The sequence below is a fragment of the Grampus griseus genome (assembly GCF_964374135.1).
Source record: "Grampus griseus genome assembly, chromosome: 15".
Classification (NCBI taxonomy): domain Eukaryota; kingdom Metazoa; phylum Chordata; class Mammalia; order Artiodactyla; family Delphinidae; genus Grampus; species Grampus griseus.
In genome coordinates, this window is record NC_139009.1 from 24,614,635 (window position 1) to 24,640,808 (window position 26,174).

Genomic DNA, 26,174 nt, shown 5'->3' on the forward strand with positions numbered 1-26,174 from the left:
CCACAAAAAAGGAAAAGAAAAGAAAACCAGACTATGTGAGAAACACTGTCAGAGCCAAACAAAGCAGGTTTTCTGCCTAAAGGCGTCCCTCCGGTTGCAATTTTCAGCCTCTGCTCCCAGGACTTTTGAGAACTGATGTTCAAGGCACCCCTAGGGAACGCCTTCTTGATCAGATCCTGAGGACTGTGATGCAGAAACTCCAGAAGAGAAGAGTTGTTGGGTGCTTCTGAGATGCTTTACCATCATTGTACATGTCTTGTCCAGGCAAACAACATGTGCTCTTATTCGGCGATTTCCTTATCTGACACTCATTATTTGGATATTCCCACCAGTTTCTAAGAATATAAGAATTTGCGGTCTATTGTAAAACACTTTTCTGCTCTTTGTAGTCAACCAGAGTCATCTCTTCTTCTCTGTGGTCATTAAAATCTGACCTTCAATAAAACCCACACCAGTTTTCTGGATTAGCCTATGATATCTCTAACAGGGATTGTGGACTCTTCAGGAAGACAGAGGCACTAAGACAATGCACAAATTTGAAATGGGGTCAATGCGTTGTTGCATTTTCAGCAATATGAAGACAGAGCTCCCTTATTAAAAGTCTACGTAATCATTTCACATTTTTCACAGTTAACTAAGGAAAACCCACGTGAGTGGGTTTTCATTTGGAAGAAAAATTGCTCTGGGTCCATGCAGCTTCAGAATTTAAATCGCTGCGGATTTGTATACGTGTCAAATGTGCACCTTTAATAAATTCTATAAGCACTGCCCTCAGCTCAAAACTTTCTCAACTACCGAGCTGTCTTAGATGGATACAGAGCAGGTATAAAGCCACCTGTACTTGGGTCTTTCAAAGAAAAAAAAACATAGGAAACTTTGCACTTTCTAGGAGCAATAGCTAAGTAGATGTCTTTGAGTAAAAAAAAGGGCCTTGCTGAAGCTTCAGTAAGAGATCTGGACAGGGAGGATGGGAGGAAACACTAAGGGGGCCCATGCAGAATCCTCAGGCCAGCTGCCAGAACACCACAGGCCTCCTATTACATATACACGATGGGACTTTAAAAAGTTATAGGTTCAGGGCTTCCCTGGTGGTGCAGTGGTTGAGAGTCCGCCTGCCGATGCAGGGGACGCGGGTTTGTGCCCCGGTCTGGGAGGATCCCACATGCCGCGGAGCGGCTGGGCCCGTGAGCCATGGCCGCGGAGCCTGCGCGTCCGGAGCCTGTGCTCTGCAACGGGAGAGGCCACAGCGGTGAGACGCCCGCATACCGCAAAAAAAAAAAAAAAAAAGTTATAGGTTCAGCAGCTTGATGGTTTTCAAAAGGATTGTGGGAGCTTTGTTCCCTTTTTATTTGGTTTCTTTAAAAGATGACTGGAATGAGGGCTTTCCGAGACTTGGGGTAGTCCTCAAACATCTTGAGGTAGAATCTAAAAGACAAGAGAGGAATAATTATAAATACAACCAAGCAGTGGTCAACGACTGAGGTTTGATCTGTTTGGAATCCCTGTTACAAACCAGCCTGCAGTTGTTCAGGGTCTGACTCTTCCAGATGGCCATCTATCTATCTTCTTCCTCCCTCCTGCATCCTATCTCTTGTAGATGTTGAAGTTTCTCATGTTGAGAAATAAAAAGTAATAGCCAGAGGACAGCAGTGGTGGCTGCACAATATGATGAGTGTACCTGATGCCACTGGATTATACACTTAAAATTGTTAAAATGGTAGATTTTATGTTATGTATATTTTACCCAATAAAAAATACATCATAGCCAGAAAGAAGTACTCAGTTGATTCAACTGAGAAATACAGGGAACCAGAGACCCCAAAGAGCATAGGCAACGTTAACCCTAGAGAACTGGTCATGTTCCCAGGAAAAATATCCCTTTGTGAGGCCTGGGAAACACCAAAAAAATGTTACCTTGTATTATAGGTTGAATTGTGTTCCCCCCAAATATATGCTGAAGTTCTAAACCCCTGTTCCTGAGAATGTGACCTTATTTTGGAAATAGGGTCACTGCAAATATAATTTATTAAGATGAGGTCATACTGGAGCAGGGTGGGCCCTTAATCCAATATGACTGGTGTCCTCATGAGAAGGGGAAGAAGAGACACAGAGACACACACACATGGGAGAAGGCCACGTGAAGACAGAGGCAGGGATTAGAGTGAGGCCGCTATAAGCCATGAACACCAAAGACTGCCGGCCACTGCCAGAAGCTAGGAAAAGACAAGGAAGGATTCTTCCCTTGAGCCTCCAGAGAGAGCGTGGCCCTGCCCACACCTTGATTTCAGACTTCTGCCTTCAGAACTGTGAGAGAATAAATTTCGGTTCTTTAAGCCACTCGGTTTGTGGTCATCTATTTCGGCAGCCCAGGGAGACTAACATCTTGTAAAAAGGCTTTCCCTTTAAGTGACCAGGCTGTTCTCTTACCTAGTTGAAGCTGGCAGCTCTCAAGTTATAATTAAGATGATACACTCTGTTCAAGTACCATAGTTTGAACTGAGGGACAAATAGTATTAATATGTCACAGGAGGTGGCTGGTTTTCCGTGCTGTGATTTGGGGTCTGCTGAGCTGCCTCTCACAAACCCCAGTAAGCCCTGTGAAAAGATGCCCTCCGCCCTTCCCTCTGAAGCAGGCTGACATAATAGGACAGGGCCTCAGTTTGGATTCTGCTGTTGTACTAGCTAGAACCCTCTGGTGGGATTGCTATCCCTCCCCGACCAAGCCCAGCGCAGGCCACCCTTCTCAGGGCCCCTCCAACTGCTGGCTGATGCCCTGTCCTCTCCCCCACCCCTCTGACTCTGGTGGGCAACAGGCCTACCTGAATGGGGGAGAACTATTACACTGACCCCCTTCCAGGCTGGGGACCCTCTGGCGCCCTTCCCCACCAAGCAAAGGAGGGGGTAAGAATAGATCATGAGGAGTTGCTGTTTCATTCATTTCTCACAGGTCTCTGCATAAATTCCACTCCAAGGAAAAGAACACATTCTTATTTAAACCTTCAAAACTTTGAAATTAATCATTAGCGGGACTAAAACACCTATGCAGGAGTATAAGGGGTTCCTTCAGGGTCCTGGTTCCAAGCCCGTTCTCTGTTTGGGCATCCATCCCCTCTGTCACCAGTAACCACAGGCTTTCTCTTTCCTCCAGCCCCATTTCAGCAAAGGGATCTGACATTTGCCTTTACAGCCTGATAGCAACTTAGTATGTAACCCTTTCCCTTCCAGTGATACTTTTCCTTAACTCTTTTGTCCCCACCCCATCCCAGGCTCAGGGATTGGGAGGGAGGGAGGGAGGCGTTAGTAAAGCTTTAGGCTAGACCTACAGGGGAATGGGTCTAAACCCCTGCAATTCCCAGCATTCCCCAACAGATGGCACAGTCCTGAAACTGCACCACACAAGTACATAATTGTTGACCCTATCTTCCCAGGAAGCCAGCAATAACGTTGGTAATGATTTATGGAGGGTGGAGGTAGAGGACGGAGGAGAGTACCAAAATAAGCCCTGGTATTACACAGATTCCAAGAAAATAATCCTAGAGTTTCCAGGGCTCTGTGATTATCTGAACAGTTAGCACCAAACCTAGAATTAAAAATAGTAGGCACACTAGGTACAGGGCTAGTACTTTTCCCCAGCGGTTATCCACCCTGGCTGTACCTCAGAATTACCTGTGAAGCTTTGGAAAGTGCCACCTGGGCTCCCACCTATGGAACACACTTGGAGAGATGTGGCGGAAGTGAATTGAAGCACGGAAATGGAATCTACGTCTTGTACCTCCTCTTACCTGTAGCCCACTGCCAAACAGCAGCCATTGCCAGATAAGCCTGATAGGAGGGCACAGAGCCGGGGTCAACTAACTCATGTGGACACCGAGTGCTTCTCTCTGGGAAGCCTTCTTCAACAAGGGGGCATGTGGCTTCCCAAGTCACTTTGGTGCTCCTATCTACCTGGGTTTGGTTTTGCTCATAGGAAGAAAAAAATTGTTACTGTTACTGTCATCCAGCTAAATTCCAACTTCAGTGAAAATCCAAAAGGTCAGAATTCATCCGTCTGGATAATTGTATCAACCTTACCTTGTAAAAAAAAAAAATCTCTTCCGTGTCTATATCTGACTCCGTGTGTTAATAAAACCCTGTTTGGAGAAGAAAGCTACATGGATGCTGCCACCTTGATTGAAAAGTTTACCTATGGTGGTGAAAAGCTCGCAGCCCAAGGAAACAAAGTGAGAAAAATGCAAATGCAAGTGCTGGGAGGGACCAAGTGGCCAGGGCATAGCCGATCCATTCAATGATCTCGCCAAGGAAATTGGCTCCAGAAACGTACGTGAACAAGCCACCTGCGTGCAGAAGAATCAACAAGTCAATCATCAGTCCTAGATCAGTGCTGCATTAAAACCCCTGTGCTTTGTTCCAAAATACATAAGGGAACCTAGGATGAATGTGGGGCTGGAGACTGCCTTCAGAGTAATGGGAGTTTGGTGGAATCCTCTTGGGGAGAAGGGAAAACAGCATCAGCATCCTGTAGCCCTCAGAACATCTGGGAATGTTCTGAGGAGTGGCCCCAACTGCTGGATGGGCTCCATCTAAATCTCCAACAACTGCTGGGCTACTGGCTCTGGACAGGACAAGGATGAGGTGCAGGAGGTTGGGGATGGTTTCGTTCTATTAAGCAACATTTCCAGCTACCACTCACTTTCTCACTCCTTCCCTGGACACCCACACAGCACGTCCACCATATACAAGTTAAAAGAACACACCACGTGAAAACAATAACAACCTGAACTGATGTGAGAATTAGTCAGATTCTCCTTTGGCATTTGCCCTCCCACTTCTGCAAAGCAGTACACTTGTTCGAGTTTAAAGTACAGAGTGGGAGCTGCAAGGGTTTTGCCCTACTGGAGGCTGGTGAAGTCTGTTTCTATTGATTTTAAAGATTTCCTTTTCTATCCAACCTCTATTTCTGACCTCAAAACTGTATCTAGAAATCAACACATTTATAATGTTAGGAAATATATCTACACTCAATATTTCTGCCCCACACTAAACTGGGAAAGTTCCACCCCAATTTTTTCTTTCCATACTTATACAAAGAATATTTTGTTTTTAAGTCATTATCTAACATAACTTAACAGTTGGAGACTAACCTTGGCAATTTCACTTTTAAGAGCTTTCTCTGCTCTTCTCTATTTGTCTAGTTACTGAATGAAGACTTAAAAACTCAAAGCCCCTTAAAGCTATCTTCCTGAAGGATGATATTGCATCAGCAGTTCCTGACCTGTAACTCCCCAGGAGTTAACACTGGCCTACTGCAAAGGGTCTATAAATAGTCTGTGAATATAGCAAATGGTGTATCTCAACCTACAGTATTATTTTTGTTTGATGTAGGTACTGAAAGGATGTTAGCAACATTCAAATTCATTTAAGTGTTACCGAATTCAAAGTAGCTTTGTCATTATTTTTTTAATCAGTGGATATTAGTCTGTGCCAACATCACGTCGTAATTCAGTAATTTTTAAATGTAAATAAAGAGCTGTATTTACATCAAAAAGGGTGAGAGCCATTGACCTACACAAATACCCACCTAAAGATGTTGAAGGATGACTTGGACGAATTCACTCCCACCTGCTTATACTTGTCAACCTCACAGCTTGGTTACTTGGGAACAGTTAGGACTTCAAATATTCTGTACCTTTATCCCTGAAAATGCACTTGTACTTGTTAGACTTCCCATCCTAATTTTTGATTAAGTAAATATGGTTCCCTACACCTTTTAGAACACACGAGTGGCAGGAAATAAACAAATACTACCCCCTGACTACTCACTAGGTAAGTCTAGTGAGACTTATTGAAGAGGACCAATTTGTTGGTCATGCATGATTAGGCTTCATTTGCTAACCTAGGATCGACACTCCGTACATATGATTGTTAATTTTTTGTGTCAAGTTGACTGGCCATGGGGTGCCCAGATACTTGGTTGACCATTATTTCTGGGTGTGCCCGTGAGGGTGTTTCTGGATAAGATTAACATTTGAATCAACAGACTGAGTAAAGCAGATTGTCCTCCCCAGGGTTGATGGGCATCCAATCCAGTGGAGGCCTGAATAGAACAAAAAACAGGGCAAGGGAGAATTCACGCTCTGTTTTTGAGCTGGGACATTGGTCTTCTCCTGCATTAGGACTGGAACTTACACGGAAGCTCTCCCAGTTCTCAGGCCTTGGGACTCAGACTGGAAATTGCACTGCCTACTCTCTGTGGGCTCCACCTTGTACATGGAAGATCATGGGATTTCTCAGCCTCCATAGTCATGTGAGCCACTTCCTCATAATAAATCTCTTTATTTATCAATGTCTAAATCTATATTCTATTGGTTCTGTTTCTCTGGAGGACCCCAGTACAGCACATAATAATCTTACCTACTGCAACTAAGAGGCAGCCTACTTTCACCCTACCCCAAACCCCTCCCTCCCCCCACCTGCAGGGTATTGTGATCATGAACCTTCCTGGGGGCTCTTCTCTTGAACTTCCAGGTTCAGATGAGGACTGCAAATGTGCTGTGGGATAGGATGGGATGTGGAGGAGAAGTCAGGGACATATTGGGATATATTGTGTCATCTGGGCCCTCTCTGCCCCCTGTCCCTTTGTTACTCATAGTGTAATTCCTGAGACAGGCTCTCAAGGAGGAGTGGGAATCTGGAGGGCAGGGGAGACATTACCTTGTGGAATCCTATAGATGATTTCTCCAGGCTTCCTGAGCTGGCGCAATATATAGTCACTATGAATGTTGATTCCCATTCCCAAGATAAATAAGAAGACACCTTGGCAAAGAAGAGAGGGAGAAGTTAAGAATATATCCTGTTTTTGGTGTTTTTCTCACAACCTAAAGTTTTTGTTGTTGCTGTTGTTTTTCTAAAAATGAAGGGAAGGGCATTTGACTTCGAATTTTAAGAATGAAACTAAGGCAAAAAAGGGGGGGAGGGGGCAACTAACCCTGGTCCTAAACTTGAATGAAGGGTCTGTGCTGTTTCATAAACCAAAGGGCTGAAAATGCACAGTGTCATGTGATAGAGGCAAGTGGGAAAGGAGAGAGGGAGGCCCTACCATCATGCAATACTTAAATAAGTAAATAAACAAATAAATGAATGAATAAATAGCAAGCTTTCAGCCCATTCACAGATAATCAAAACATGGTCGGCAAACTCAACAGCCAACTCTAATCCCCTCTCCTTTGCCACCCCCGCTACAGAGGCTGAGAGACGGTCTTGTGACCTAGTTCTGCCAAGAGGATGTAAAGGGAAGTCTTCTGGAGGTTTCCTTGGAAATCTTTTGCTTTTCTGATAAAGGGGGCTAAATGGGACCAGTGTCTCTATGGCCTCCCTCTTCCTTTGTTGCCAGATGCGATGCCTTGAGCTACAGGAAATGTCTTGCAACCATGACGTGACTGTGATGAGGACTAGAAGTAAATATTCTCACAACAGTGGAGCAGAAAGTGCCTGGGATCTTAATGACACCAGCAAGCAGCTGAAGGAATGCAGAAGCCACCTACCTTTGGACAATCTTGTTATGTAGGAAATATAAATTCTTAATTATTTCACTAAGAGTTGGGTTTCTGTGACTTATTGCTGAGAGCACTACTGACTGATATACCCACGCTCATGGAAGTAATTGGAGAGCTTGGCACCTAGCAAACTGTTTTCCACCACGGCCAGTTCACACACACACTCCCTTTCCCCATTCACAGGTACAGAAAGGGCCCTGGTCTGAGATGAGGAGAGCTGGGGTCAGGGATGCTATGTATTACGTCCCAATGGGCCCAGAATCACTCACTGTTCCACACAGACGCCCAACCCCAGCTCTCAGCCAAGTGTATTTGTGCTGATCAAAATACATCAGGCAGAGGACTTCCCTGGTGGCGCAGTGGTTAAGAATCTGCCTGCTAGTGCAGGGGACATGGGTTCGATCCCTGGTCCGGGAAGATCCAACATGCCGCAGAGCAACTAAGCTCGTGAGCCACAACTACTGAGCCCGCTCACCACAACTACTGAAGCCTGTGTGCCCCAGAGCCCATGTGCCGCAACTACTGAGCCCACATGCTGCAACTACTGAAGCCTGCGCACCTAGAGCCCATGCTCTGCAACAAGATAAGCCAGCACAATGAGAAGCCCGTGCACTGCAACTAAGAGTAGCCCCCGTTTGCCACAACTAGAGAAAGCACACACGCAGCAACGAAGACCCAACGCAGCCAAAAATAAAAATATAATAAAATAAATTTAAAAAAAACAAAATACATCAGGCAAGAACAGTTGAATTAAAAACAGTCACATCTACTCTCACCTCATTTGCTATGATATGAAATAATGATTGTTAATGTTGTCTTGTCAAAAGATTATTAGCCTGGAAGAAAGGAAACCTGGGAAGGGACACCAGTGGAGGGAGGACAAGGGGGTGGGAGAGGGAGGGGAGATAGCATGCACAGCAGTGGAAAAGCAGGCACCTTAGATTCGATGTCTGTGTGTCCTTGGACAAGTCACTTAACCTCTCTCAGCCTCACTTTTCTTATCTGTAAAATGTAGATTCCAACAGTACCTATCTTAAAAGGATGGTATGAGACTCATTCATGTGTTGATTCTTTGATTCATTTATTCAGATAACATGTGTTGAGTTCTTACTATGTACCAAGCACTGTCCTAAACACCAGGGATATAGTAGTGAGAAAAACAGTCAAGGTGTCTGTTCTCATAGAGCTTACATTTCAGTGGAGAAACACAGAAATGAATTAAAATAATGAAAAATTTTAAATCACATAATATCACTACAAAGCAGAAAATCAAAGTAGGATAAGGAGATAAAAAAGAATGAATTGGGGTGGGGAGGAAGTATCTCTACTTTAGATGAGGTCAATAGGGAAAGCTTTTCTGAAGATCTGGCATCTGTCCTATGATTTGAATAATGAGAATACAAAGATCTGAGGAAGAGCATTCTGGTAGAGGGACTAACAGATGCAAAGGTCCTGAGGCTAGTATAGGTTTAGCATGTCTAAGAAACAGAAGGAAGGTGCTACAGTTAATGCTTTAAGATAGATGGTGGGGGGGCGGGGTGGTGGTGGTAATGAGGAGACGAGAAGAGGATGGAACTTTCAAAATCCCATCAAGCTCTACAGGATATGGTGAGGAGTGTGGATTTTTAACTGCAACAGGAAGCCGATGGCAGGTTTTAAGCAGGGGAGAATAGGATCTGATGTCAGTTTATTATCATTACAAAAGAAGTATATATGTTTTGTGGAAGATGAAATGCTAATTAGCAGAAATAAGAAAACCAAGACACTTTGTTCCTATCACCCAAGAACTACCACCATTAAACACTTTGGTGCATGTCCTTCCGGATCTTCATCTTAGGCATACTCCAATTTCCTCCAATGTCCCCAGAATACCACTTCTAGCTGGTTCGTGTAAACCAAAGTCCAATATAGGACCACACCCGACATCTGGTCATTACATCCTTTAAGGCCATTTTCATCTAGCCCAGACCCCTGTCTTTTTTTTTTTTTTTTAGGACACTGACTTCTTAAAAAGACCAGACAGTGGTCCCTCAGAAAGCCCCCCTTTCTAGATAAGACTGGCTTACTTCCTCACGGTGGCATCTAACTTATTTTATTCTTTGTATTTCCTGTAAACTGGCATAAATCATTTTCTTGTGTGGTTATGGGACCAGTTTAATAACTATACAGTTAGGTACATTTATTTATCTGTTCTCAGTGTTGAGCAACTTTCATTTGGATTTTTAATTAAGTTATGAAGTTTCACGATTTAAAGGACAAAACTGTATTAAAAGAAAATTTCTGCCCACCATCCCATTCTCTTTACCCCAAACCCTACAGATACCCTTTTTAAAAAGTTTCTCTTTTAGCAGTCCAATAGTTCCTCCTCCAATTTTTTACACAAACAGCAGCACACTATACACACTGTGCACACTTTATGTTTATTTAACCTCATGCTCTAGGGATGTCTCCAGACGAGCACAGAGACAGTCCTTGCTTTTGGTCTGCTTTGTTTTTGTGGCTCCAGAATACTCCACTGGGTACAGGTACCAGCATTCGTACAACTAATCCTCTGGCCATTCGTGTGTTCAAATGTTCCCTCTGACCGCTGTGTGGAGAAGGAGCTACTGAGGGTCAGGACTGCAAGTAGGATGTTTAGCTTGAAGGTCACCGTGGCAGTCCAGGCAAGAGGTCATCCTGGCTCAGACCAGGATGAAGTTAGTGCAGTCATGGAGAGCTGAGCTCAGTCGGCACATGTTTTAGAACTAGAGGCAGCTGTACTAAGCTGATGGAGGGAACGTGATATGTGATGTAAGGAGAGGGATTAAGGATAATCTCTGCCTTTTTCCTTTGAGCCAAAAGAATGTACAAACAGTTGAACCTTTACTTTAGTAAAGAACTTTAGCTCCTCTTGCAGATAATGAAAAACATTCAATGGTCAGTGTTTTCTACTATTTTGGATAGGTGGTCAGGAAAAGTCTCTCTGAGGAGGTGTGAATTAATAGAGACCTAAATAAAGGGAGGGAGCAAGCTCCCCGAGTATACAGGGACTGAGCATTCTACACAGAGGGTGCAGTCTGTACGACAGCTCTGGAGCAGGACAAACTTGAGTATTCCAGGTCCAGCAGAAAGCCACTGAAGCTACAGCACAGTGAGATGGATGGAGATAGGAAAGGAAGTCAGGAAATGGGGCAGGCCAAGAACATTTGGGTTTCGTAAGCAGCGGTAAGAAATTTGTATTTTATCCTGAGAGTAACAGAAATGCATTGGAGGGTTTTGAGATGGGTAATGACACGATGTTTTTCAAAGATCTCTCAGGCTGCTATACAGAGAAAAGACCAGGGTGGAGGCGGTCGTGGGGTTGGGGTGGGGGGAATGGAATCCTTGGAAGGTTACTGCAGTAGGATAGGGAGAGGTAATGGTGATTTAGCCTGTGGGAAGGGGTGTTAACTGGGGTATGGGTGAGAAGTAGTCAGATTCACTTACCCAAGCTAAACCGTATGTCTGTGTACCACTCAGCAGGGTATTCAGCACAGTAAACCAGATAGTAGCCTTGGAGGAGTCCATTTCCCATGCAGAAGACAAAGCCTCTGAAAAGGAATACAACTGGAAACGGCCTCCCTCTAGTGAGCAGTGAGTAAACAAATGTCCTAGGGTATATGGGGGAGAAAGGTCAGGATCCATTGTTAAAAAAAAAAAAATCAATCACTGAGATGAAGCAACGGGCAATCACATCAAACCCATTTTTAAAAACCATTTCCCTTAAATGTATGCAATGAAAGGACATTATTATCTGGTTCTAGAGCAATCACTTAGGCTATTTGTCTTGTTTCATTAAAATGCACAGTAGCCACCATGCATTTCAAGCCACAACAGCCTTGAAAGGTAAATTTCATCCTTATAAATTTAGTTAATAAATTCAATCCTATAAACACAGGACTGGAGATCAGCTTTACATGGATCTAGAAGTGAAATCCAGATTATACTGGAAGAAAGATAAAGCCAGGCTTAACCCATGTAGCAGCGGAATGGAATTGTGATAGGAGTCGTTCAGACATATGTGGCTTTCCATATGTCTCTCTAATACGATTTAATTACTGATATTGTAGCATTCCCTAGAAGGTGGGCTGCAGAACCACTTGAGAAAAGTGAGAGATTCCTTTAAATGCAAGGAGCTATGAATCTAGAGGAATCTAGGAAGACGTTAAAAAATATAAATAATGTCAAAATTAAAATTTGCCCAAGATATAATGCTAAATACTAGACAGCAAACTATGTCCTGTTTTTGATTTTTCTTCTTTTACGGTGCAATATAACCATCATACAGGAAAGTTCATAAACCTATGTGAATAGTTTAATGAATTAATATCAAATAAACACTCATAATGTCACTAACCCAAGTCAAGAAACGGAATATTGCCATCACCTGGAAGCCTCCTATGGGTCCCTCCTGTTCACAGTGCCACCATTACCCCAGAGGTCACCACCATCCTGATTCCTGTAATAATCATTTCCTTTTGCTTCTTTACAATTTTACCTCATTTGTATGCATCCCTAAAAACATAGTTTATTTTGCTCATATTTAATTCCATATGAAAGGAAACTCATCATGTTTCTAAGACTCAAGCATGTTGTTGTGGATGGCTATAGTTCATTTATTTTCATTGTTGTATATTATTGTCATGTATGAATATACCACATGTGCTTATCTATTTTACTTTGATGAATATTTGAGTTCCTTCCATAGTGTTTTACTTACTCAAAGATAATTTTCCCAACCCACACACAAATGGTCACCTTATTTTTGATAAAGGAGGCAAGAATATACAGTGGAGAAAAGACAGCCTCTTCAGTAAGTGGTGCTGAGAAAACTTGACAGCTACATGTAAAAGAATGCAATTAGCACACTCCCTAACACCATACACAAAAATAAACTCAAAGTGGATTAAAGACCTAAATGTAAGGCCAGACACTATCAAATTCTTAGAGGAAAACATAGGCAGAACACTCTATGACATAAATCACAGCAAGATTCTTTTTGACCCACCTCCTAGAGAAATGGAAATAAAAACAAAAATAAACAAATGGGACCTAATGAAACTTCAAAGCTTTTGCACAGCAAAGGAAACCAAAAGGCAACCCTCAGAATGGGAGAAAATATTTGCAAATGACAATGGATTAATTTCCAAAATTTACAAGCAGCTCATGCAGCTCAATAACAAAAAAACGAACAACCCAATCCAAAAATGGGAAGAAGACCTAAATAGACATTTCTCCAAAGAAGATATACAGACTGCCAACAAACACATGAAAGAATGCACAACATCATTAATCATTAGAGAAATGCAAATCAAAACTACAATGATATATCATCTCACACCAGTCAGAATGGCCATCATCAAAAAATCTAGAAACAATAAATGCTGGAGAGGGTGTGGAGAAAAGGGAACACTCTTGCGCTGCTGGTGGGAATGTGAATTGCTTCAGCCACTATGGAGAACAGTATGGAGGTTCCTTAAAAAACTACAAATTGAACTACCATATGACCCAGCAATCCCACTACTGGGCATATACTCTGAGAAAACCATAATTCAAAAAGAGTCATGTACCAAAATGTTTATTGCAGCTCTATTTACAATACCCCGGAGATGGAAACAACCTAAGTGTCCATCATCGGATGAACGGATAAAGAAGATGTGGCACATATATACAATGGAATATTACTCAGCCATAAAAAGAATTGAAATTGAGCTATTTGTAATGAGGTGGATAGACCTAGAGTCTGTCATACAGAGTGAAGTAAGTCAGAAAGAGAAAGACAAATACCATATGCTAACACATATATATGGAATTTAAGGAAAAAACATGTCATAAAGAACCTAGGGATAAGACAGGAATAAAGACACAGACCTACCAGAGAACGGACTTGAGGATATGGGCAGGGGGATGGGTGAGCTGTGACAAAGCGAGAGAGAGGCATGGACATATATACACTACCAAACGTAAGGTAGATAGCTAGTGGGAAGCAGACTCATAGCACAGGGAGATCAGCCCGGTGCTTTTTGACCACCTGGAGGGGTGGGATGGGGAGGGTGGGAGGGAGGGAGATGCAAGAGGGAAGAGATGTGGGAACATATGTATATGTATAACTGATTCACTTCATTATAAAGCAGAAACTAACACACCAGTGTAAAGCAATTATACCCCAATAAAGATGTTAAAAAAAAAGAAAAAGAAAAAAAAAAGAATGCTCAACATCATTAATCATTAGATAAACAGAAATCCAAACTACAATGAGATATCATCTCACACCAGTTAGAATGGCCATCATCAAAAAATCTACAAACAATAAATGCTGCAGAAGGTGTGGAGAAAAGGGAACCCTCTTGCACTGTTGGTGGGTGGTGCACTGACTGTTGCACTGTAAATTGATACCGCCACTATGGAGGTTCCTTAAAGAGCAAAAAATAGAACTGCCATATGACCCAGCAATCCCACTACTGGGCATATACCCTGAGAAAACCATAATTCAAAAAGAATCATGTACCAAAATGTTCATTGCAGCTCTATTTACAATAGCCAGGACATGGAAGCAACCTAAGTGCCCATCAGGAGATGAATGGATAAAGAAGATGTGGCACATATATACAATGGAATACTACTCAGCCATAAAAAGAAACAAAATTGAGTTATTTGTAGTAAGGTGGATGGACCTAGAGTCTGCCATACAGAGTGAAGTAAGTCAGAAAGAGAAAAATAAATACCATATGCTAACACACATATATGGAATCTAAGAAAAAAAAATGGTCATGGAGAACCTAGTGGCAAGATGGGAATAAAGACATAGATGTACTAGAGAATGGACTTGAGGATACGGGGAGCGGGAAGGGTAAGCTGGGACAAAGTGAGAGAGTGGCATGGACATATATACACTGATAGCTAGTGGGAAGCAGCCACATGGCACAGGGAGATCAGCTCGGTGCTTTGTGACTACCTAGAGGAGTGGTATAGGGAGTGCGGGTGGAGACACAGGAGGGAAGAGATACGGGGACATATGTATATGTATAACTGCTTCACTTTGTTATAAAGCAGAAACTAACACACCATTGTAAAGCAATTATACTACAATAAAGATGTTAAAAAACAAAAGCTAAGGAAGAATATAAGCAGGTCATGCAGCTCGGTATTACAAAAACAAACAACCCAATCCAAAAATGGTCAGAAGACCTGAATAGACATTTCTCCAAAGAAGACATACAGATGGCCAAGAGGCATATGAAAAGCTTCTCAACGTCACTAATTATTAGAGTAATTCAAATCAAAATGACTATGAGGTATCACTTCACACCAGTTAGAATGGGGATCATCAGAAAATCTACAAACAACAAATGCTAGAGAGGGTGTGGAGAAAAGGGAACCCTCTTGCACTGTTAGTGGGAATGTAAATTGATACAGCCACTATGGAGAACAGTATAGAGGTTTCCTAGAAAACTAAAAATAGAACTAACATACGACGCAGCAATCCCACTACTCAGCATATACCCAGAGAAAACCATAATTCAAAAAGACATATGCACCCCAATGTTCATTGCAGCACTCTTTACAATAGCCAGGTCATGGAAACAACCTAAATGCTCATCGACCGACAAATACATAAAGAAGACGTGGTAAATATATACAATGGAATATTACTCAGCCATAAAAAGGAATGAAATTGGGTCATTTGTAGAGATGTGGATGGACCTGAGACTGTCATACAGAGTGAAGTAAGTCAGAAAGAGAAAAATAAATACCGTATGCTAACTCATATATGTGGAATCCAGAAAAGTGGAACAGTTGAACTTGTTTGCAAGGCAGAAATAAAGACACAGATGTAGAGAACAAATGTACGGACACCAATGGGGAAAGTGGGTATGTGTGGGGGTTTGTGTGGGATGAATTGGAAGTTTGGGATTGACATATATATACTAATATGGATAAAACAGATAACTAATAGGAACATGCTGTGTAAATTAAATAATAAGTAAAATTAAATTTAAAAAAAAAGCTAAGGAGAAAAAAATAGATATATTGGACTTCATCAAAATTAAGAACTTTTGTACAGAACATTATTAAGAAAGTAAATTGACAATCTACAGAATGGGAGAAAATGTTTTCAAAGCAGTATCTGATTATGGGTTTATATCCAGGTGTACAAAGAACTACAACACAACGACAAAGACAAACAACTCAATTAAAAGGGCAACGGATTTGAATAGACATTACTCCAAAAAAGATAAACAAATGTTCAATAAGCAAATGAAAGGATGCTCAACATCTTTAGAGATTAGGAAAATGTCAACCAAAACCATAATGATATACCACTTTAAGGCAACTAGGAGGGCTATAATTTAAACAAAAAAGAAAAGAACAAGTGTTGGTGAGGAGAAATTAGAACTACTATACATTGTTGGTGGGAATGTAAAATGGTGTAGCCACTTCAAAAAAACCAGCCTGACAGTTCCTCATAAAGTTAAACAGAGTTACCATATGACCCAGAAATTCCACTCCTAGGTATCTACCCTAGATAAATGAAAATGTATGTTAATACAAAACTTGTACACAAATGTTCATAGCAGCATTATTCATAGTAGCCAAAAAAATAGAAACAATGTCCATCAACTGATGAATAAACAAAAATGTTATAAATCCATACTGATGGCATATTATTAAACTATAAACCACATGGATGAACCTTGAAAACAGTATGTTAGGTGAAAGAAGCTACATATTTTATGATTCCATTTATATGAAATATGCAGAATAGGCAAGTCCTTAGAGACAGAAAGTAGATTGAAGGTTGGCAGGGGATGGGGAATTAAGGAATGGGGAGTGACTGTTACCAGGTACAGGACTTCTTTTTGGGGTGATGAAAATATTCCGGAATTAGATAGTGGTAATGATTGCACAATTTTTTGGATATACTAAAAACCAGTGAATTGTACATTTAACATGGTGCATTTTATGATATGTGAGTTACATCTCCATTTTTTAGGTTAAGTAAGAGAAAATTCTGGCAGTGGAGCCCAGAGGTTAAATTGTAGGGCCTCTTCCACTTACCAGATGGATGACCCTGTCACTTAACTTCAGTACGTCTGTTTCTTCCTCTGCTCATTTCATAGCATTGTAAGGATTAAGTGAATTAATATACTCAAAGTGCTTAGAACAGGACAAATAATAAAAGCTGATTAAATATGTTATTTTTGTAAACATTATCTTTATTAGGTTGTTGTTGACATTACTCTTCTGTTCAGGTACAGGATGTTCCTTTCCACATATTTGGGTCTTTTTTTGTGCGTCCCTCAGTAGGTTTTAAAGTTTTTTCATATATATTTTGCACATTTTTAATGTTTAAACCCAAGCGTTTTTTAAAAGGGTTTTAAAAAGGTTTTTTTCTTTTTAAAATTGTGTTACTGTAAATAGGATTTTCCATTTACATCTGTAACTGTTTTACATATACAAGAAGGCCTTTAACATTAATTTTGTTCCCAGCCACATCCTGAACTCCCTTATTATTTATAATACTTTTTCAGTGTATTTTCCAGGTCTATCAGCATCTGCAAATAATGTTACATTCTGCTCTTTAAAAAGAATCTGGAAGCATTTGTTCTTTGACCATGCTCTGGAATGACATAAATAGCACCAGAATTACCCGTATTTAAATATTTGGTAGAAGCCCTTTGTGAAATCTACCTTGGACTGTATTATTGGGAGGAGGAGTTGTTAATATTATTGATCATATTTCTATTTCTCTCATGGTAATCGGTTTGTTTAGATTATCTATGCCTTCTGGGGCATCCTAATAAATTCTAGAAAATTTATATTTTCATAGAAAATCATGCATGTTATTCAAGTTTTTGAATGCATCTGTAAAAAACTAAGATAGTATTTTATGACACTTTTAAATTTCAGTATATTTGCGTATTACTCCATCACCACAAGGATTCTACATGCTGTCTTTTCATAGCCACAGATGTATGCCTACCCTCTTCTGACCCCTGGTAACCACTAATCTGTTATCCCTTTCCATAGTTTTATCATTTCAAGAATATTACGTAAATGGACTCATACATACGTAACCTTTGAAATCAGCTTTCTTCACTCAGCATATCTCCCTCGAGATTCATCCAAGCCCTAAGACATATTTGTTAGTGAAAAAAGAAAGCTGTAAAATAGTATCTAAAATTTGGCCCCTTTTCATAATCAAGAAAGGGAAATAAGAATCTATGTACAGATTTGCTTATTTTTATAAAAGCTTTATTGAGATAAAATTAACATACCTAAAATTCACCTTTTAAAGTGCACAATTCAGGTTTTTTAGTATATTCACAAAGCTGTGCAGCCATCACCACTATCTAATTCCAGAACATCTTCATTACCACAAAAAGAGGCTCCATACCTAGTGGCAGTCAATCCCAATTTCCCCCACTCCCTAGCCCCTGGAAACCAGCAATCTATTGCTAATATCTGTCTGAAAGGATTAGCCTGTTCTGAATATTTCATATAAATGGAATTATATAATATGTGGTCTCTTGTGACTGACTTCTTTCATTTAGCATAATGTTTTCAAGGGTCATCCATGTTGTATCACTACTTAATTTCATTTTTATAGCCAAATAATAGTTAATTGTATGGATATATGACATTTTGTTTACCCATTTGTCAGCTGATAGAAATTTGGGTTGTTTCCACTTTTTTTTAACATCTTTATTGGAGTGTAATTGCTTTACAATGTTGTGTTACTTTCTGCTGTATAACAAAGTGAATCAGCTATATGTATACATATATCCCCATATCCCCTCCCTCTTGCATCTCCCTCCTACCCTCCCTATCCCACCCCTCTAGGTGGTCACAAAGCACAGAGCTGATCTCCCTGTGCTGTGCAGCTGCTTCCCACTAGCTATCTATTTTACATTTGGTAGTGTACATATGTCTATGCTACTCTCTCACTTTGTCCCAGGTTACCCTTCCCCCTCCCTGTGTCCTCAAGTGCATTCTCTACATCTGCGTCTTTATTCCAGTCCTGCCCCTAAGTTCATCAGAACCTTTTTCTTTTTCTTTTAGATTCCATATATATATGTGTTAGCATACGGTATTTGTTTTCTCTTTCTGACTTACTTCACTCTGTATGACAGACTCTAGGTCCATCCACCTCACTACAAATAACTCAATTTCGTTTCTTTTTATGGTTTAGTAATATTCCATTGTATATATATGTCCCATCTTCTTTATCCATTCACCTGTCAATGGACACTTAGATTGATTCCATGTCCTGGCTACTGTAAATAGTGCTGCAGTGAACATTGTGGTATGTGTCTCTTTCTGAATTATGGTTTTCTCAGGGTATATGCCCAGTAGTGGAAATTTTTGATGATGGCCATTCGAACTGGTGTGAGGTGATACCTCATTGTAGTTTTGTTTTTTGGTTTTTGGGTTTTTTTTGCAGTACGCGGGCCTCTCACTGTTGTGGCCTCTCCCGTCACGGAGCACAGACTCCGGACACGCAGGCTCAGCAGCCATGGCTCACGGGCCCAGTAGCTCTGCGGCATGTGAGATCTTCCCAGACTGGGGCACGAACCCATGTCCCCTGCATCAGCAGGTGGACTCTCAACCACTGCGCCACCAGGGAAGCCCCTCATTGTAGTTTTGATTTGCATTTCTCTAATGATTACTGATGTTGAGCATCCTTTCATGTGTTTCCTGACAATCTGTATATCTTCTTTGGAGAAATGACTTTTTAAGTCTTCTGCCCGTTTTCGGATTGGGTTGTTTGTTTTTTTGATATTGAGCTGCATGAGCTGCTTGTATATTTTGGAGATTAATCCTCTGTCAGTTGCTCCGTTTGGAAATATTTTCTCCCATTCTGAGGGTTGTCTTTTCATCTTGTTTATGGTTTTCTTTGCTGTGCAAAAGCTTTTAAGTATCATTAGGTCCCATTTGTTTATTTTTGTTTTTATTTCCATTTCTCTAGGAGGTGGGTCAAAAAGGATCTTGCTGTCATTTATTTCATAGTGTTATACCTATGTTTACCTCTAAGAGTTTTATAGTGTCTGGCCTTACATTAAGGTCTTTAATCCAATTTGAGTTTATTTTTGTCTATGGTGTTAGGAAGAGTTCTAATTTCATTCTTTTATATGTAGCTGTCCACTTTTCCCAGCACCACTTATTGAAGAGACTGTCTTTTCTCCATTGTATATTCTTGCCTCCTTTATCAAAGATAAGTTGACCATATGTGCATGGGTTTATCTCTGGGATTTCTATCCTGTTCCATTGATCTATATGTCTGTTTTTGTGCCAGTACCAAACTGTCTTGATTACTGTAGCTTTGTAGTATATTCTGAAGTCAGGGAGCCTGATTCCTCCAGCTCCGTTTTTCTTTCTTAAGATTGCTTTGGCTATTCGGGGTCTTTTGTGTTTCCATACAAATTGTGAAATTTTTGTTCTAGTTCTGTGAAAAATGCCAGTGGTAGTTCGACAGGGATTGCATTGAATCTGTAGGTTGCTTTGGGTAGTAGAGTCATTTTCACAATATTGATTCTTCCAATCCAAGGACATGGTATATATCTCCATCAGTTTGTATCACCTTTAATTTCTTTCATCAGTGTCTTATAGTTTTCTGCATACAGGTCTTTTGTCTCCTTAGGTGGGTTTATTGCTAGGTATTTTATTCTTTTTGTTGCAATGATAAATGGGAATCTTTCCTTAATTTCTCTTTCAGATTTTTCATCATTAGTGTATAGGAATGCCAGAGATTTCTGTGCATTAATTTTGTAACCTGCTACTTTACCAAATTCATTGATTAGCTCTAGTAGTTTTCTGGTAGCATCTTTAGGATTCTCTATGTATAGTATCATGTCATCTGCAAACAGGGACAGTTTTACTTCTTTTTGGATTCCTTTTATTTCCTTTTCTTCTCTGATTGCTGTGGCTAAAACTTCCAAAATTATGCTGAATAATAGTAGTGAGAGTGCACAACCTTGTCTTGTTCCTGTTCTTAGAGGAAATGGTTTCAATTTCTCACCACTGAGAACGACGTTGGCTGTGGGTTTGTCATATATGGCCTTTATGATGTTGAGGTACGTTCCCCCTATGCCTACTTTCTAGAGAGTTTTTATCATAAATGGGTGTTGAATTTTGTGGAAAACTGTTTCTGCATCTATTATATGGTTTTTATCCTTCAATATGTCAATATGGTGTATCACATTGATGATTTGTGTATACTGAAGAATCCTTGCATTCCTGCGATAAACCCCACTTGATCATGCTGTATGATCCTTTTAATGTGCTGTTGGATTTTGTTTCCTAATATTTTGTTGAAGATTGTTGCATCTATGTTCATCAGTGATATTAGCCTGTACTTTTCTTTTTTGGGACATCTTTGTCTCGTTTTGGTATCAGGGTGATGGTGGCCTCGTAGAATGAGTTTGGGAGTGTTCCTCCCTCTGCTAATTTTGGAAGAGTTTGAGAAGAATAGGTGTTAGCTCTTCTCTAAATGTTTGATAGAATTCGCCCATGAAGTCATCTCGTCCTGGGCTTTTGTTTTTTGCAAGATTTTTAATTACAGTTTTAATTTTAGTGCTTCTGATTGGTCTGTTTATACTTTGTATTTCTTCCTGGTTCAGTCTGGGAAGGTTGTGCTTTTCTAAGAATTTGTCCATTTCTTCCAGGTTGTCCATTTTATTGGCATAGCGTTGCTTATAGTAATCTCTCATGATCCTTTTATTTCTGCTGTGTCAGTTGCTACTTCTCCTTTTTCATTTCTAATTCTATTGATTTGAATTTTCTCCGTTTTTTTCTTGATGAGGCTGGCCAATGGTTTACCAATTTTGTTTATCTTCTCAAATAAACAGCTTTTAGTTTTATTGATCTTTGTTATTGTTTCCTTCATTTCTTTTTCATTTATTTCTGATCTGATGTTTATGATTTCTTTCTTTCTGCTTATTTTCGGGGGTTTTTGTTCTTCTTCTCTAATTGCTTTAGGTCTAAGGTTGGGTTGTTTATTTGAGATGTTTCTTGTTCCTTGAGGTAGGATTGTATTGCTATAAAGTTCCCACTTAGAAGTCCTTTTGCTACATCCCATTGGTTTTGGGTCACCGTGCTTTCATTGTCATTTGTTTCTAGGTATATTTTGATTTCCCCTTTGATTTTTTCAGTTATTTCTTAGTTATTTAGTAGCGTATTTTTTAGCCTTTCATGTGTGTGTGTGGTTCTTTTTTTACAGTTTTTTTCCTGTAATTGATATCTAGTGTCAAAGGGTTGTGGTCGGCAAAGATATCTGATACGATTTCAATTTTCTTAAATTTATCAAGGCTTGATTTGTGACCCAAGACATGACCTATCCTGGAGAATGTTCCATGAGCATTTGAGAAGAAAGTGTATTCTGTTGTTTTTGGATGGAATGTCCTATAAATATCAATTAAGTCCATCTTGTCTAATGTGTCATTTAAAGCTTGTGTTTCCTTACGTATTTTCATTGTGGACGATCTTTTCATTGGTAAAAGTGGGGTATTAAAGCCCCCTACTATTATTGTGTTACTGTCGATTTCCCTTTTATGGCTGTTAGCATTTGCCTTATGTATTGACATGCTCTATGTTGGGTGCATAAATATTTACAATTGTTATATCTTCTTCTTGGATTGATCCCTTTATCATTATGTAGTGTCCTTCCTTGTCTCTTGTAACATCCTTTATTTTAAAGTCTATTTTATCTGATATGAGAATTACTACTCCAGCTTTCTTTTGATTTCCATTTGCATGGAATATCTTTTTTCAATCCCTTCACTTTCAGTCTGTATGTGTCCCTAGGTGTGAAGTGGGTCTCTTTTAAACAGAGACAGCATACATACGGTATTGTTTTTGTGTCCATTCAGCCAGTCTATGTCTCTTGGCAGGAGCATTTAATCCATTTACATTTAAGGTAACTATCGATATATATGTTCTTATTATCATTTTCTTAATTGTTTTGGGTTTGTTTCTGTATGTCTTTTCCTTCTCTTGTGTTTCCTACCTAGAGAAGTTCCTTTAGCATTTGTTGTAAAACATGTTTGGTGGTGCTGATTTCTCTTAACGTTTGCTTGTCTGTAAAGTTTTTAATTTCTGCATTGAATCTGAATGAGATCCATGCTGGGTAATCTTGGTTGTAGGTTTTTCTCCTTCATCACTTTAAATATGTCCTGCCACTCCCTTCTGGCTTGCAGAGTTTCTACTGAAAGATCAGCTGTTAACCTTATGGGGATTCTTTTGTATGTTATTTGTTGCTTTTCCCTTACCTTTAATATTTTTTCTTTGTATTTAATTTTTGATAGTTTGATTAATATGTGTCTTGGCATGTTTCTCCTTGAATTTATCCTGTATGGGAGTCTCTGCACTTCCTGGACTTGATTGACTATTTCCATTCCCACGTTAGGGAAGTTTTCAAGTATAATCTCTTCAAATATTTTCTCGGACTCTTTCTTTTCCTCTTCTTCTGGAACCCCTATAATTTGAATGTTGCTGCATTTAATGTTGTCCCAGAATTCTCTGAGACCATCCTCAATTCTTTTGATTCTTTTTTCTTTATTCTTCTCTATGGTAGTTTATCCACTCTTATATCTTCAAGGTCAATTATCCATTCTTCTGCCTCAGTTATTCTGTTATTGATTCCTTTCAGAGAATTTTTAATTTCATTTATTGTGTCGTTCATTATTGTTCGTTTGCTCTTTAATCCTTCTAGGTCCTTGTTAAATGTTTCTTGTATTTTCTCCATTCTGTTTCCGAGATTTTGGATCATCTTTACTATCATTACTCTGAATTGTTTTTCAGGTAGACTGCCTATTTCCTCTTAATTTGTTTGGTCTGGTGGGTGTTTATTTTGCTCCTTCATCTGCTGCATATTTCTCTGTCTTCTCATTTTCCTTAACTTACTGTGTTTGGGGTGTCCTTTTCGCAGGCTGCAGGTTCATAGTTCCTGTTGTTTTTTGTGCCTACCCACAGTGGGTAAGGTTGGTTCAGTGGCTTGTGTAGGCTTCCTGGTGGAAGGGATTGGTGCCTGTGGTCTGGTGGGTGGGGCTGGATCTGTCTTTCTGTTGGGCAGGGCCACATCCGGTGGTGTGTTTTGGGATGTCTGTGAACTTAGTATGATTTTAGGAAGCCTCTTTGCTAATTGGTGAGGTTGTGTTTCTGTCTTGTTAGTTGTTTGGCATGTGGCGTCCAGCACTGGAGCTTGCTGGCTGTTGGGCGAAGCTGGGTCTTAGCGTTTAGGTGGAGATCTCTGGGGGAGCAGTTGCCAATTGATACTACATGGGGCTGGGAGGTCTCTGGTCATCTGATGTCCTGAACTCAGCTCTCCCACCTCGGAGGCTCAGGCCTGACACCAGGCCAGAGCACCAAGACTCTGTCAGCCACATGGCTCAGAGGAAAGGGTGAAAAAAAAAAAAGGAAAAAAATAAAATTAAAAAAATTAAAATTTAAAAATTATTAAAATAAAAAAATTAAATTAAAAAAAGGGCAACCAAATGAATAAACAAATCCACCAATGATAAAAAGCGCTAAAAAGTAAACTAAGATAAGCATAAAAATCAGAAACAAATCAGTAGCAGACAGCAAACCCTAAGTCTACAGTTGCTCCCAAAGTCCACCACCTCAATTTTGGGACAATTCTTTATCTATTCAGGTATTCCACAGATGCAGGGTTCATCAAGTTGACTGTGGGGATTTAATCCCTGTTCCTGAGGCTGCACTGGGAAATTTCCCTTTCTCTTCCTTGTTCGCACAGCTCCTGGTGTTCAGTTTTGGTTTTGGTCCCACCTCTGCGTGTAGGTTGCCCTCAGGCATCTGTTCCCGCCCAGACAGGAGGGGGTTAAAGCAGCAGCTGATTGTGGTGCTCTTGCTCACTCAGGCCATGGAGAGGGAAGGGTATGGTAATCTCAATTGGAATGTGGGGCAAGCCTGCAGCATCAGAGGCTGGCATGACGTTGCAACTGCCTGAGGCTTGCCGTGTGTTCTCCTGGGGTAGTTGTCTCTAGATCATGGGACCCCGGCAGTGGCGGGCTGCACAGGCTCCAAGGGGGTGTGGATAGTGACCTGTGCTTGCACACAGGATTCTTGGTAGCAGCAGCGTTAGTGTTTCATGCCCATCTCTGGGGTCCAAGCTGATAGCCACGGCTCACGCCCATCTCTGGAGCTCACTTAGGCAGTGCTCTGCCTTCTGTGGGCACATGGAGGAGGAATCCTCTCTCCTCGTGCACCCCAAAACCATGGTCTCTTGCCTCTTTGGCAGGTCCAGACTTTTCCCCAGACTCCCTCCTGGCTAGCTGTGGTGCACTAGCCCCCTCAGGCTGCCTTCACACAGCCAACCCCAGTCCTCTCCCTGGAGTCTGATCTCCAAAGCCCAAGCCTCAGCTCCCAGCCTACACCCACCCTGAAGGGTGAGCAGACAAGCCTCTCGGGCTGGTGAGTGCTGGTTGGCACTGATCCTCTGTGCAGGAATCTCTCCACTTTGCCCTCTGCACCCCTGTTGTTGCACTCTCCTCTGTGGCCCCAAAGCTTCCCCCACCCACCCACCCCTCATCTCTGCCAGTGAAGGGGCTTCCTAGTGTGTGGAAACTTTTCCTCCTTCACAGCTCCCTCCCCAAGGTGCAGGTCCCTTCCCTATTCTTTTGTCTCTGTTTTTTCTTTTTTCTTTTGCCCTACCCAGGTACATGGGACATTTCTTGCCTTTTGGGAAGTCTGAGGTCTTCTGCCATTGTTCAGTAGGTGTTCTGTAGGAGTTGTTCCACATGTAAATGTATTTTTGATGTATTTGTGGGGAGGAAGGTGATCTCCACGTCTTACTCCTCCACTATCTTGAAGGTCCCTCCCTGTTTCCACTTTTTAACTACTATGAATAATGCTGCTATGAATATTCACATCTAAGTTTTATGTGTATGTATGTTTTCATTTTTCTCAGATAGATACCTAGGAGTGGAATTTTGGGGTCTTATGGTTAACATTTTGAGGAATTGACAGAATGTTTACCAAAGTGACCATATTTGCTTACTTCCCCCCCCCAAAATAACCCTAAAAGGATAAATGGGAAAGTAATTTTAAAAGATACTTACCTATAAAGGGCAGAAGGATGGGAGGGGATAAAGAGTGGAAGGGATTGACATGAAGTGAAACATTGCTGAATTTACCTTCTTCATATAGTTTTGAACTTTTGACCATGTAAATGCCTTTAAATACAAAAAAAGACATCAAATATCAAAAAGTGAAGAAAGCAAATTGTAAAACTGAAGACAAACCAAAATATCGATATGAACCCAATTGTATATAAAACCAGTAACACACACACAAAAAGAATAATTTCAAGTGACATTTGAACATAGTGCTCTGACCATATAGCCTTAGTGGGCTATATTCATTCTAAGCACGGAAAGAATGGCAAATATATAATAAATTTTAATTTATTCTATTTTTACCAATAATAATGGTATTGTAGCTTATAAATTATTTTATGAATATTGTCAGATAGAGAAATCAAGGAAATATGCTATGTAACTAAGAACTAAGATTTTCAGTGTAGAAGACACAAATATAAAATTAAATGAAAAGTTGTAATGTTAAATTTGAATTGAAAATATCAGT

General features: G+C 40.5%; 1 protein-coding gene across 1 annotated transcript in view; it reads right to left on the minus strand.

The window, feature by feature from the left end:
• Window positions 1-1,358: 1,358 nt before the first annotated feature.
• The window catches only part of SRD5A2 (steroid 5 alpha-reductase 2), a gene marked incomplete at both ends in the record, with an annotated part of 53,264 nt that continues 28,448 nt past the window's right edge, over window positions 1,359-26,174 (minus strand). The window contains 4 exons of the mRNA XM_082672325.1: window positions 1,359-1,425; window positions 4,184-4,334; window positions 6,712-6,813; window positions 11,019-11,182. Of these exons, the coding sequence (XP_082528451.1) occupies window positions 1,359-1,425; window positions 4,184-4,334; window positions 6,712-6,813; window positions 11,019-11,182 (484 nt within the window). The remainder of the gene's footprint in view (window positions 1,426-4,183; window positions 4,335-6,711; window positions 6,814-11,018; window positions 11,183-26,174) is intronic.